We start from the raw sequence: 13758 nt of genomic DNA, 5'->3' as shown, positions 1-13758 counted from the left end.
AGCATGGCGATGTGTTATATATGGTAAATACTTCTTCCTCACCCTCCCTAGGGGACATTCCTGCCTGCAGGGATGGTGAGAATATTATTTTTGAAAGTTTGCTCCTCCAGCCCCGTAAATGGTCTCCTAGACGGGGAGCTATACTCATCAAGTCCTGCTGCTCCAACTTTAATCACACACCCTCAGCATAATTGATGTAGGGGGATGATTACAGCAGGGGCAGTAAGGTGAGTATAGCTCCCCGTCTAGGGGACTATTTACGGGGCTGGAGGGGGACACTGTCAAACTGCATATCCTAATCATCTCTACTGGCAGGAACGTCCCCTGGGGATGGTGAGGAAGAGGATTATACCATATATAAAGCATTGCCATGCGATATATATGGTAAAGTCTGATGACAGGTACCCTTCAACCTCAATTGATATGGGGGTAATCCCTCCTTGAAAGAACCAAACTAATTTCTAATATTTTAAAGGGAACCTATCATCACTTCCATGCTACCTAAACCATGAGTCCTTGGATGGTCTTCGGTGGCCTATCCTGAAACAGGGACAGATCTTTCTTTTGAGGCCAGTAGGGTGGGAAGTAGCCAACTGGGACCTCCCTGATAACTCATATTTAAGGTAGCATGAAAGTGATGAGGTGACAGGTTCCCTTCAAGTAGTACAAAAGGTTTCTTCCAGTAATGACATGTATGGGAACCTTCAAAGCCAATCCAGAAGTTCCACAGTCCCCCCCCCCCCCCCCCATTTAAGACTCTCATCAGTCAGCCGGAGTACTAAGCAGCTACAGTGTCTGTTACTCTGGAGGACTCTTCATGCACAGCCATACATGCACTAATATCAACAGGGAATGTGTGCAACCTCGTTTCTCCTGTGGTGGCGCTTTATGGGAATTGAACACTTACTGCTAATTTCTCTACCAATTGCACATGATCACGTGATGTCACAGCTGGGGGACAACCGGTGAGCAACTTATTCTCCGAAGACCTATCTAACCTCAGGCCAACCATCAGGGCAACTTGAAGTTGCGCTGTCGAGGAAGGAAGGTAGGTCAAGGACTATAGTAGCAATTACTTTTTTTCATGTAACATGAGCACGCAACGCGTTTCAAAACCAATCCGTTTTTTTCATCAGGCAGATGCCTGATGAAAAAAAACGGATTGGTTTTGAAACGTGTTGCATGCTCATGTTACATGAATAAAAGTAATTGCTACTATAGTCCTGGACCTACCTTCCTTCCTCGACAGCGCGACCTCAGCTTCCACTTTCCTGTGTGTATCTCCGCTCTTCACTGTCTTCACGCTTGCTAGCCAGCGTGGGAAGCCGCTGCAATCGGTATCATCTTCACACACGTTTGTGAGTGTTGTGCCTCTCCAGCACAACACAGCCAGGTGAGCGAGTTCTGAAGAGATCTCCACCCAGTGTATTTCCATTGTTGATTCCACACAGGGAGCGCTCCGTGTGCTTTGTTTTTTATTAGGGCAACTTGTCCATGATCCCATCTGTATGTGCGTTAAAGTGGTAGGAATTAAAAGATATCTCAAAGTTTGATTTTTCCAGTTAGAAAGTGTCTCACACTTTTTGACAATATGATGGGGGCCTTTAACCAGGAATACAGGACCAAACACCAAATTACTAATCCTTTACAGACCAGGCACAGTAATAGTCATGGATTGTCTTTTTAAGCCATTCAGTCCAAAATGAAGTTTAGATGTGAAGGTGACTTTGAACTAGAACAGTTGGGAGTCAGATGTAGACTTGGTCTTGCTCTTGAGGTCTTTATTCTCTGAATCCTCGTTGAAAGCTCTCTCAAATATGGAGTGCATGGACCGCCAGAATTTTTCCTTAAAGTCCCGGCCAATAAAAACATAGAGAAAAGGATTGACACAGCTGTTCATGAATGCCAGGCTGGAGGTAAGAGGAATCCCAAGACGAACTTCTTGAACCAGGTAGCCGTCCCTCCGGTAGAGTGCAAACAATTCCAAGAAGGAGAAGATATGATAAGGAACCCAACAGATGAAGAAAGAAACTATCACAGCCAGTATGACTTTGAAGGGCTTGGTGGAGGTGGTCATGTGTTTTTGATGGATACGCATGCCAATCACAGTATAACACGTGATAATGACGGTGAAAGGAATTAAAAATCCCATAATGAATCGGTATATGATTGTCCCCTTGTGCCGGGATATACCAATATCTTCTGAGTCTCCAAGTGCAAAGTTGTTATAGCAATGATAGCTTTTATTATATTCAGTGGTGTCTCGAAATATAAAGTATGGTAAGCTAAGTGTCACGATGCCGGCTGGCAGGTAGTGGATCCTCTGTGCCAGAGAGGGATTGGCGTGGACCGTGCTAGAGGATCGGTTCTAAGTCACTACTGGTTTTCACCAGAGCCCGCCGCAAAGCGGGATGGTCTTGCTGCGGCGGTAGTGACCAGGTCGTATCCCCTAGCAACGGCTCAACCTCTCTGGCTGCTGAAGATAGGCGCGGTACAAGGGAGTAGACAGAAGCAAGGTCGGACGTAGCAGAAGGTCGGGGCAGGCAGCAAGGATCGTAGTCAGGGGCAACGGCAGGAGGTCTGGAACACAGGCTAGGAACACACAAGGAAACGCTTTCACTGGCACTAAGGCAACAAGATCCGGCGAGGGAGTGAAGGGGAAGTGAGGTGATATAGGGAAGTGCACAGGTGTAAAGACTAATTGGAACCACTGCGCCAATCAGCGGCGCAGTGGCCCTTTAAATCGCAAAGACCCGGCGCGCGCGCGCCCTAGGGAGCGGGGCCGCGCGCGCCGGGACAGAACTGACGGAGAGCGAGTCAGGTACGGGAGCCGGGGTGCGCATCGCGAGCGGGCGCTACCCGCATCGCGAATCGCATCCCGGCCAGAGGCGGTATCGCAGCGCCCCGGGTCCGTGGAACCGACCGGAGCGCTGCAGTGAGAGGAGTGTAGCGAGCGCTCCGGGGAGGAGCGGGGACCCGGAGCGCTCGGCGTAACAGTACCCCCCCCCTTGGGTCTCCCCCTCTTCTTGGAGCCTGAGAACCTGAGGACCAGACTTTTGTCCAGGATATTGTCCTCAGGTTCCCAGGACCTCTCTTCTGGACCACAACCCTCCCAATCCACTAAAAAGAAGGTTTTCCCTCTGACCTTTTTAGATGCCAAAATTTCCTTGACGGAGAAGACGTCCGAGGAGCCGGAGACAGGAGTGGGGGGAACAGATTTGGGAGAGAAACGGTTAATGATAAGTGGTTTAAGAAGAGAAACATGAAAGGCATTAGGAATACGAAGAGAAGGAGGAAGAAGAAGTTTGTAAGAGACAGGATTAATCTGGCGCAAAATCTTGAAAGGACCAAGATAGCGTGGTCCCAACTTATAGCTAGGGACACGGAAGCGGACATATTTGGCGGAGAGCCATACCTTGTCTCCAGGGGAAAAAATGGGAGGAGCTCTTCTTTTCTTATCCGCGAATCTCTTCATGCGTGAAGAAGCCTGTAAGAGAGAATTTTGGGTCTCTCTCCATATGATGGAAAGATCACGAGAAATTTCATCCACAGCGGGCAGACCAGAGGGCAAGGAGGTAGGGAGGGGGGGAAGAGGGTGACGGCCGTACACCACGAAAAACGGGGATTTGGAGGAAGATTCAGAGATTCTGAAATTATACGAGAATTCGGCCCAAGGTAGAAGATCTGCCCAGTCATCCTGGCGGGAGGAAACAAAATGTCGTAAATAGTCACCCAAGATCTGGTTAATTCTTTCTACTTGTCCATTGGATTGAGGATGGTATGCAGAAGAAAAATTTAATTTAATCTTGAGTTGTTTACAGAGAGCCCTCCAGAATTTAGACACAAATTGGACGCCTCTATCCGAGACGATCTGCGTAGGCAACCCGTGAAGACGAAAAATGTGTACAAAAAATTGTTTAGCCAACTGAGGCGCTGAAGGAAGACCAGGAAGAGGGATGAAATGTGCCATTTTGGAAAATCGATCAACGACCACCCAAATAACAGTGTTGCCATGGGATGGGGGTAAGTCAGTAATAAAATCCATACCAATCAGAGACCAAGGTTGTTCGGGGACAGGCAGAGGAAGAAGAAAACCAGCGGGCTTCTGGCGAGGAGTCTTATCCCGGGCACAGATAGTGCAGGCTCGCACAAAGTCCACCACATCAGTCTCTAGAGTCGGCCACCAATAGAAGCGAGAGATGAGTTGCACAGATTTCTTGATGCCCGCATGACCTGCGAGATGGGAGGAGTGACCCCATTTGAGGATTCCGAGGCGTTGGCGTGGAGAAACAAAGGTCTTTCCTGGAGGAGTTTGCCTGATGGAGGCTAGAGAAGTGGAAATCAGGCAGTCAGGAGGAATGATGTGTTGAGGTGAGAGTTCAATTTCAGAAGCATCTGAGGAACGAGAGAGAGCATCGGCCCTAATGTTCTTATCAGCAGGCCGAAAGTGAATTTCAAAATTAAATCGGGCAAAGAACAGAGACCACCTGGCCTGACGAGGATTCAGCCGTTGGGCAGACTGGAGGTAGGAGAGGTTCTTGTGATCGGTGTAAATAATAATTGGGAATCTTGATCCCTCCAGCAGATGCCTCCATTCCTCAAGTGCTAATTTAATGGCTAGAAGCTCTCGATCCCCGATGGAGTAGTTCCTCTCCGCCGGAGAGAAGGTCCTAGAAAAAAAACCACAAGTAACAGCATGCCCGGAAGAGTTTTTTTGCAGAAGGACAGCTCCAGCTCCCACTGAGGAGGCATCAACCTCCAATAGGAAGGGTTTAGATGGGTCAGGTCTGGAGAGCACGGGAGCCGAAGAGAAGGCAGACTTGAGTCGTTTAAAGGCGTCTTCCGCTTGAGGAGGCCAAGACTTGGGATCGGCATTTTTTTTGGTTAAAGCCACAATAGGAGCCACAATGGTAGAAAAATGTGGAATAAATTGCCTGTAATAATTGGCGAACCCCAAAAAACGTTGGATGGCACGGAGTCCGGAGGGGCGTGGCCAATCTAAGACGGCAGAGAGTTTATCTGGGTCCATTTGTAGTCCCTGGCCAGAGACCAAGTATCCTAGAAAAGGAAGAGATTGGCATTCAAACAGACATTTCTCAATTTTAGCATAGAGTTGATTGTCACGAAGTCTCTGAAGAACCATACGGACATGCTGGCGGTGTTCTTCTAGATTGGCCGAAAAAATTAGGATATCATCAAGATATACAACAACACAGGAGTATAACAGATCACGAAAAATTTCATTAACAAAGTCTTGGAAGACAGCAGGGGCGTTGCACAGGCCAAAGGGCATGACCAGATACTCAAAGTGTCCATCTCTGGTGTTAAATGCTGTTTTCCACTCATCCCCCTCTCTGATGCGGATGAGGTTATAGGCGCCTCTTAAGTCCAATTTAGTAAAGATGTGGGCACCTTGGAGGCGATCAAAGAGTTCAGAGATGAGGGGTAAGGGGTAGCGGTTCTTAACCGTGATTTTATTAAGTCCGCGGTAGTCAATGCAAGGACGTAGAGAGCCATCTTTTTTGGACACAAAGAAAAATCCGGCTCCGGCAGGAGAGGAGGATTTACGGATAAAGCCCTTTTTTAGATTCTCCTGGACGTATTCAGACATGGCAAGAGTCTCTGGGGCAGAGAGAGGATAAATTCTGCCCCGGGGTGGAGTAGTGCCCGGGAGGAGGTCGATAGGACAATCATAAGGCCTGTGAGGAGGTAGAGTCTCCGCTTGTTTTTTGCAGAAAACATCCGCGAAGTCCATATAGGCCTTAGGGAGACCGGTTACTGGAGAAAGCACAGAGTCACGGCAAGGGTTACTGGGAACCGGTTTTAGACAGTCCTTGGAACAAGAGGGCCCCCAACTCTTGATCTCCCCAGTGGACCAATCCAGGGTTGGGGAATGAAGTTGAAGCCAGGGAAGTCCAAGGAGAATTTCCGAGGTGCAATTGGGGAGGACCAAAAGTTCAATCCTCTCGTGATGAGATCCGATGCTCATTAGAAGGGGCTCCGTGCGGAAACGTATGGAACAGTCCAATCTTTCATTGTTTATACAATTGATGTAAAGGGGTCTGGAGAGACTGGTCACTGGGATGTTGAACCTGTTGACGAGAGAGGCCAAAATAAAATTTCCTGCAGATCCAGAGTCCAAGAAGGCCACAGAAGAGAAGGAGAAGGCAGAGGCAGACATCCGCACAGGCACAGTAAGACGTGGAGAAGCAGAGTGGACATCAAGGATTGTCTCACCTTTGTGCGGAGTCAGCGTACGTCTTTCCAGGCGGGGAGGGCGGATAGGACAATCCCTCAGGAAGTGTTCGGTACTAGCACAGTACAGGCAGAGGTTCTCCATGCGGCGTCGTGTCCTCTCTTGAGATGTCAGGCGAGACCGGTCGACCTGCATAGCCTCCACGGCGGGAGGCACAGGAACAGATTGCAGGGAACCAGAGGAGAGAGGAGCCGAGGAGAAGAAACGCCTCGTGCGAACAGAGTCCATATCTTGGCGGAGCTCCTGACGCCTTTCGGAAAAACGCATGTCAATGCGAGTGGCTAGGTGAATAAGTTCATGAAGATTAGCAGGCATTTCTCGTGCGGCCAGAACATCTTTAATGTTGCTGGATAGGCCTTTTTTAAAGGTCGCGCAGAGGGCCTCATTGTTCCAGGATAATTCAGAAGCAAGAGTACGGAATTGTACGGCATACTCGCCAACGGAAGAATTACCCTGGACCAGGTTCAACAGGGCAGTCTCAGCAGAAGAGGCTCGGGCAGGTTCCTCAAAGACACTTCGAATTTCCGAGAAGAAGGAGTGTACAGAGGCAGTGACGGGGTCATTGCGGTCCCAGAGTGGTGTGGCCCAAGCCAGGGCTTTTCCAGACAGCAGGCTGACTACGAAAGCCACCTTAGACCTTTCAGTGGGGAACTGGTCCGACATCATCTCCAAGTGTAATGAACATTGGGAAAGGAAGCCACGGCACAACTTAGAGTCCCCATCAAATTTATCCGGCAAGGATAGTCGTAGTCCAGAAGCGGCCACTCGCTGCGGAGGCGGTGCAGGAGCTGGCGGAGGAGATGATTGCTGGAGCTGTGGTAGTAACTGTTGTAGCATAACAGTCAGTTGAGACAGCTGTTGGCCTTGTTGCGCTATCTGTTGTGACTGCTGGGCGACCACCGTGGTGAGGTCAGCGACAACTGGCAGAGGAACTTCAGCGGGATCCATGGCCGGATCTACTGTCACGATGCCGGCTGGCAGGTAGTGGATCCTCTGTGCCAGAGAGGGATTGGCGTGGACCGTGCTAGAGGATCGGTTCTAAGTCACTACTGGTTTTCACCAGAGCCCGCCGCAAAGCGGGATGGTCTTGCTGCGGCGGTAGTGACCAGGTCGTATCCCCTAGCAACGGCTCAACCTCTCTGGCTGCTGAAGATAGGCGCGGTACAAGGGAGTAGACAGAAGCAAGGTCGGACGTAGCAGAAGGTCGGGGCAGGCAGCAAGGATCGTAGTCAGGGGCAACGGCAGGAGGTCTGGAACACAGGCTAGGAACACACAAGGAAACGCTTTCACTGGCACTAAGGCAACAAGATCCGGCGAGGGAGTGAAGGGGAAGTGAGGTGATATAGGGAAGTGCACAGGTGTAAAGACTAATTGGAACCACTGCGCCAATCAGCGGCGCAGTGGCCCTTTAAATCGCAAAGACCCGGCGCGCGCGCGCCCTAGGGAGCGGGGCCGCGCGCGCCGGGACAGAACTGACGGAGAGCGAGTCAGGTACGGGAGCCGGGGTGCGCATCGCGAGCGGGCGCTACCCGCATCGCGAATCGCATCCCGGCCAGAGGCGGTATCGCAGCGCCCCGGGTCCGTGGAACCGACCGGAGCGCTGCAGTGAGAGGAGTGTAGCGAGCGCTCCGGGGAGGAGCGGGGACCCGGAGCGCTCGGCGTAACACTAAGTATAATAGCCAGGATCCAAACACATGAGACAACGAAGGAAGCAAGTCTTGGTGTTCGGTGATTTTGACACCAAACCGGGAAGATGACGGAGATACAACGATCTATACTGATGACGGCGAGCAGGAAGACGCTTGCAAACAGATTTATGAAAGCTACCGTACTGTTCAGCTTACACATGAAGGTCCCGAAGACCCAGTTGAGGTCAGTGGCCAAGTAAATGATGCTTAAGGGGAGGAACAAGGTGAAAGTGAAGTCAGCTATAGATAAATTAAGGAACCAAATGACGTTGACCGTCTTTTTCATCTTGAAGATAGTGAACCAGAGGACCAGGCCGTTCCCAGTAGTCCCTAGTAGAAAAGCCAAGGAATAGACCACCAAAGTGAAGTAATCCATAGGGGATTTTACATAGTAATCATAGTCATAATAATCATAGTCAGTGACATTGGTGGTTGGATTGGAAGTGACATTGGAGGTTGGATCGGAAATGCTATAGAAGGTTGGATACGATGCTGTGATGTTCTCCATGACTTCAGTGGTGGATGGTGGAACAAAAACTGTAAATGCAAAAAAAAAAAAAATTTACAAATAATTCAAAAACTTGGGTTAGGTTAAATCTAGTGTCAGACAGGTAATATGGTAATTTATTTTTGGTTTAGGAAGAGCACGCTTCCATTATTGGCCGTCCACACACCCTTAGCTTGAAACTAACCTTTATGCCAGGTAAAACCTAGAGTCACTTTTTGATAAAATTTTTACCTATTTCTGATGTAAATGTTAAATCTATTGGGTGATGGAAGCCCTTCCCTCCCACCAAGTGACTCCTATTTTTGGGAAATTGGTGTAAAAATTGTTGCAAATTTTTGCACCAAAAAAAAAAAAGGCATGTGCCAAAATTAAACGATTTTCTCCCCAAGAGAACTGACACATAATAAATTCTCCCCATGTTCCCTCTAAAACCCCATAGTATTTTGTGGGACCAAAAACACGTTTGATCAACATGTCCAACATTTAAAGGTGTTCTCTTCTGCCCAGCATTGAGAACAAAATGTTCCGAACGCTGGGGCAGAAGCGTACACCTTTAAATGTTGGACATGTTGATCTGACGTGTGTTTTGGTCCCACAAAATCTGAGAAAAATACTATGGGGTTTTAGAGGGAACATGGGGAGAATTTATTATGTGCTCTTCTTCAGTATTCTCGGGGAGAAAATCTTTTAATTTTGGCACATGCCTTTTTTTTTGGTGCAAAAATTTGCGGGGGTCAGGATGTCACGGTCATGCCTCTTCAATGCAAGTCTATACTTGTATTGAGAAGATGTGACATCACAAGCGTCGTGGCCGTGGCATCACGAAATCACGACCCCCCGCAGCCCGCACCCAGCGTTGAGAACAAAATGTTCTGAACGATGGGGCAGTGGAGTAGCCCTTTAAATGGCAGCAACACTTTGAAGTGTGCTAGATAAAAATCTACCAAGCTTTTAAAGAGGGGCCTGTACACCCCTTTGAGCAGTTCTTAAAAAGGATGTAATATTTTTTTTCTGTCACCATCCGGGCACTAGAACTCAGTGCATATGAATTTAAAGGAAAAAACTTTTTTTTATATGTATCAACTGGCTCCAGAAAGTTAAACAGATTTGTAAATTACTTCTATTAAAAAATCTTAATCCTTGCAATAATTATAAGCTTAAGAAGTTGAGTTGTTGTTTTCTGTCTGGCAACAGTCCTCTCTGCTGACATCTCTATCTGTCTGTCTCGGGAACTGCAATAGATTAGGTTTGCTATGGGGATTTGCTTCTAAACTGGGCGGTTCCCGAGTCACGTGTCATCAGAGAGCACTTAGACAGAAAAGAACAACTCAACTTCAGCAGATCATAAGAACTGAAAGGATTAAGATTTTTTAATAGAAGTAATTTACAAATCTGTTTAACTTTCTGGAGCCAGTTGATATATAAAAGAAAGTTTTTTTCCTGGATAAGCCCTTTAATTGATTTGCTACAAAGTTATGCAAGACATTGCAGTGCAGTAGAAGTGCCTCTAGATGGCAGCATTTAATGGACTTTATCAACTGAGCACTGTATTAAAGTCCTGACCTTAGGGGATGGATGGAAAAAGGATGTGGATGGAACAAAAAAAAAAAAAACAATAACACATCTTTTGTGGTTTATGGGGAAATGTGTCAGTTTCCTACTAGGGAACCTGTTGTAATAAATCATCAAATTCTTTGTTTTTGCGAGTCTAACGCTAATATTGTCTTAGGGACCTTCTTTTGCAACTCAGCTTTGTGCTTTGTCGTAATATTACACAAAGTGCGCAAGACTCTGCTACGGTATGTGAGGCTGGTTCTTCATATGAATGCAGAATGGTTTCGTTGTATTTATTTCCATTATATATATATATATATTTATTTTTTTATAATTATTTTTATATTTATATTAGTATTTTTATATTTATAGTTACAATATTTATATTTATAACATACTATAATATTTTAATATTAAAAAAAAATATATATATATATAACAAATAAGAAAAAATCCGCTGTCAGTACGTAATTTAGGTTCTGTTCCCACTAGTGAACGATTACAACATGGAACGTATTGACTTTAATTGGGTCCATGTGGGTTTTCCTTTTAATAATGCTGCTTTTTTTGTCCCATCAAAAAGTATATAGAAATACCAATAGAACCTAAGTGTGAACAGAACCTAAAAACATTTTTACATTATTAATAATATTTAATCTCTGTATAAATAAAAAGTTCTTAAAATTATTGATGTTTTTGGGGTTTATTTTTATTTATTTATTTTCTTTTAATATTATCAACTTCTAATTTGTGGTCTGCGATTGAAAACCCTCTTGGTTTATAGACAAGCCATGTCTGCGCTATTTTTATTATTTTTTTTTGTCTCATCTTCTTTTGTAAATAGAAAAAAAAAGGGTTATGCTCTTGTTTTTTCTAAATGTAGTCACCTTTTGCTCGAAAAAAACTAATTACTTTTCTAAAATAGTGGCTATTAATACAATGGGGGAAAATAAAAGACATTTTTGTAATAAACTTTTTACACAAAAATGTGTGCGCAAAAACAAAAAAGAAAAAAAAACAGAAAACTTATATTTTCCCTGAAAAACCTAAATACCTTACAAAATGTTACTTTAGGGGTAATTTTAAGGTAAAAGTGGTGCATTTTTGGCTCACAAGTAATCCAGAATATTTTTTTCCCAAAAAGGGTGTTTTGGGCACACAAATAGTCACTTAGAAATAGCTGAAAAGAGAGACTTTGCCACAGGAAAATAGTTTGCAATGTGCCAAATTTATGATGGCGTGCGCCAATTATATGAATAAGGAAGCCGGCTAAATACACAGAAACAATGTACAAAATTATTTAATAATTTTTTGCATTGTGTGCTTTATTTTTATAGGAAAAAGTGTTTTTTATGGGTCTTTTTAAAATTGTTTATAGGCTGAATTTTTTTTGTACAAAGGACGGTTGAAAATGTGTGATCATAGCCATAGGATGCAAACCCTGTACATACTGAGCCTTGTCTTGTGACTGTATCCGGTCTGGACAATGATCTGGACAATGATCTGGACAATGATCTGGACAATGATCTGGACAGTGAGGTTAAACACATCAGCAGCAACATAAATCCCTTTGATAGTTTGCAACAATATATCAGGCATTGCCTAGAATGGATACAACTGCCGTTGGCTGTCCGGGCATGCCGGGAGTTGTAGTTTTGCAACAAAGCTGAGTTTGTGTTTTGACACACCTCTAGAGGGGGAAGGTTTGAATATTGTCAAATATTTCTTTACATTTTCCTGTGTCTAATTTAAGAAATTGTGCATGCCACAATGCAAAATTGGGTGGATTTTTAAAACTGACGAGGGGGGGGGGGGGGGGGTAAGGCATCAATTAACTTCTCCCATCCCACACCACTTAAGCAGTGGTTCACAATTATTTTGCGCAAAAGTGTTTTTTTTACACAGATTTTTTTTACACAGATGACAAATGAAACAAATCGATCTTCGCACACTGTGCCACGCCCAGTCTGAGTGCAAAAATACAAAAAAAATAAGGAAGTGAGGGCTAAAAAAAAGATAAGCAAATAAATGATCAATAAATAAATACAGAAATAAATAGAGAAATAAAAATATAAAACATAAATACATGATCAATAAATAAATACATTAAGAAATAAATACATAAATAAATAAAACATAAACACATGATCAATAAATAAATAAATACATAAATAAATAAATACATAAAAAAATTAAACATAAATACATGATCAAAAAATAAATACATAAAGAAATAAATACATAAATAAATAAAACATAAACACATGATCAATAAATAAATAAATACATGAATAAATAAATACATGATCAATAAATAAATACATAAATAAATAAATTTAACATAAATAAACTAAAAAAAAATTATATCTTGAGCGCAAATTGCAAAAATGAATATACAGGCAAATAAATAAAGAAATAAATAAGTAAATAAAGAAATAAAACACAAATATGATTGAGCAAAAACAATCCAGACTGCCAGGCTAGAAAACTTCTCAATGCATAGCAAAAATATAGATGTGCAAAACCCATGATAAATTCCCATTGTGTGTTACAACAACTTCAGTCTTACATTAGACTGCAGGTAAAACCTATTGCATTTTTTTTATTTTTTTTGCACAAAATGTTTTTTTTATTTTTTTTTTGTTATGCAGATGATAAATGAAACGATTCTATCTGGGCTCACTAGCCTCACCCAGTCTGAGTGCTAAAAATGTTTTAAAAATGTACAAAAAAAGTGAGTGCACACTGCAAAAATAACTAAATAAAAAAAATAAGCAAATAAATGAATAAATAAATTAAGTATAAATAAAATTGTGCAAAAAAAAAAAAAAAAAGCAATTCAGACTGTCAGGCTGGAAAACCAGTCAAAGCATGGCAAAAAAAATAAAAAATATGATAATAATGATAATAATTTGAATAATAATAATAAATCCCAGTGTGTGTTAGGACATCTGCAGTCTTACATAGGACTGCAGTTAAAACCTACTGCATTATCTTCTCAAAACTTAAAATGACAAGTTCAGCTCTGCTATATCTACACCTAACATTAAACATGGTCACTAGTTACATTGTAACAATATTATCCTGTATGATAGAAGAGAAGCTGTAATAACTGAACGTTACTATGAATACAAGGAAACTAATGAATTGATTGGCTGTTGCAGCGATTCGGGATTCCCGATTGTCTGACATGTTTTCCCATGCCTAGACACTGTATTAGCACTACACTGCACTAGCGCGGTTATGGCATTTACATTGGTTCATATTGATGCGTCCGGTGAGTGTATTGTTTCCCCTTCCATTGCAATTATGTAAATATCAATTCGATCTGAATTAATTTGTGGCGAATCGCTATTAAAAATGTCTATTTCCGGGCTACAGGGAGCCTCAATAGGGGTGTAGAACACTTTGCTGTAACACACATAGGGTGTGTGCTGGGTTAGTGAAATAATACTGTTATCCAGTATGACATGCAGATTCTTTTGGAAATGTCCTTTATGCCATGAGAATGTAGTGACAAGAGTTACCTTCCATTCTGGACTTCTTACCTGGATTTTGTATAGCAATAATGTATTAAAATTATATTAAATATTATTTAAAAATTTACAAGTCACTTTTCATAAATTATAAAACATCTTTAAACAAAGTCTGCAAACTGCAAGGCTCTTATAACAGCGATCAGATAAGTTGTTACATGATGTACATTACAGACAGAGCTGTAGCTAGCTCTTTTTTGCTCCAGAGTTGAGAGC

At 43.4% G+C, this 13758-nt stretch overlaps 1 protein-coding gene across 1 annotated transcript; it reads right to left on the bottom strand.

Annotated features, from left to right (window-relative positions):
- Positions 1-1225: 1225 nt before the first annotated feature.
- On the bottom strand, positions 1226-11605 carry LOC130294306 (chemerin-like receptor 1). The gene is made up of 4 exons (XM_056543921.1): positions 11458-11605; positions 7958-8481; positions 5223-5253; positions 1226-2289 (listed from the first exon to the last, which is right to left on the bottom strand). Exons 1-4 carry the CDS (start codon positions 11603-11605, stop codon positions 1733-1735), a joined length of 1260 nt encoding a protein of 419 aa, XP_056399896.1. The 3' UTR covers positions 1226-1732.
- Positions 11606-13758: the final 2153 nt, after the last annotated feature.

Source organism: Hyla sarda, chromosome 10 (assembly GCF_029499605.1).
Source record: "Hyla sarda isolate aHylSar1 chromosome 10, aHylSar1.hap1, whole genome shotgun sequence".
NCBI lineage: Eukaryota > Metazoa > Chordata > Amphibia > Anura > Hylidae > Hyla > Hyla sarda.
This window is presented reverse-complemented; position numbering and strand designations above follow the sequence as displayed.

Coding starts and splice junctions, on each gene's coding strand:
- LOC130294306 (XM_056543921.1), bottom strand. CDS start 11,605: ATGCCTGATATATTGTTGCAAACTATCAAAGGGATTTATGTTGCTGCT. Junction 8,482..11,457: donor CAGTCACAAGACAAGGCTCA/GTATGTACAGGG, acceptor TTGCATTTACAG/TTTTTGTTCCACCATCCACC. Junction 5,254..7,957: donor CAAGACTTGCTTCCTTCGTT/GTCTCATGTGTT, acceptor CTGTCTTCCAAG/ACTTTGTTAATGAAATTTTT.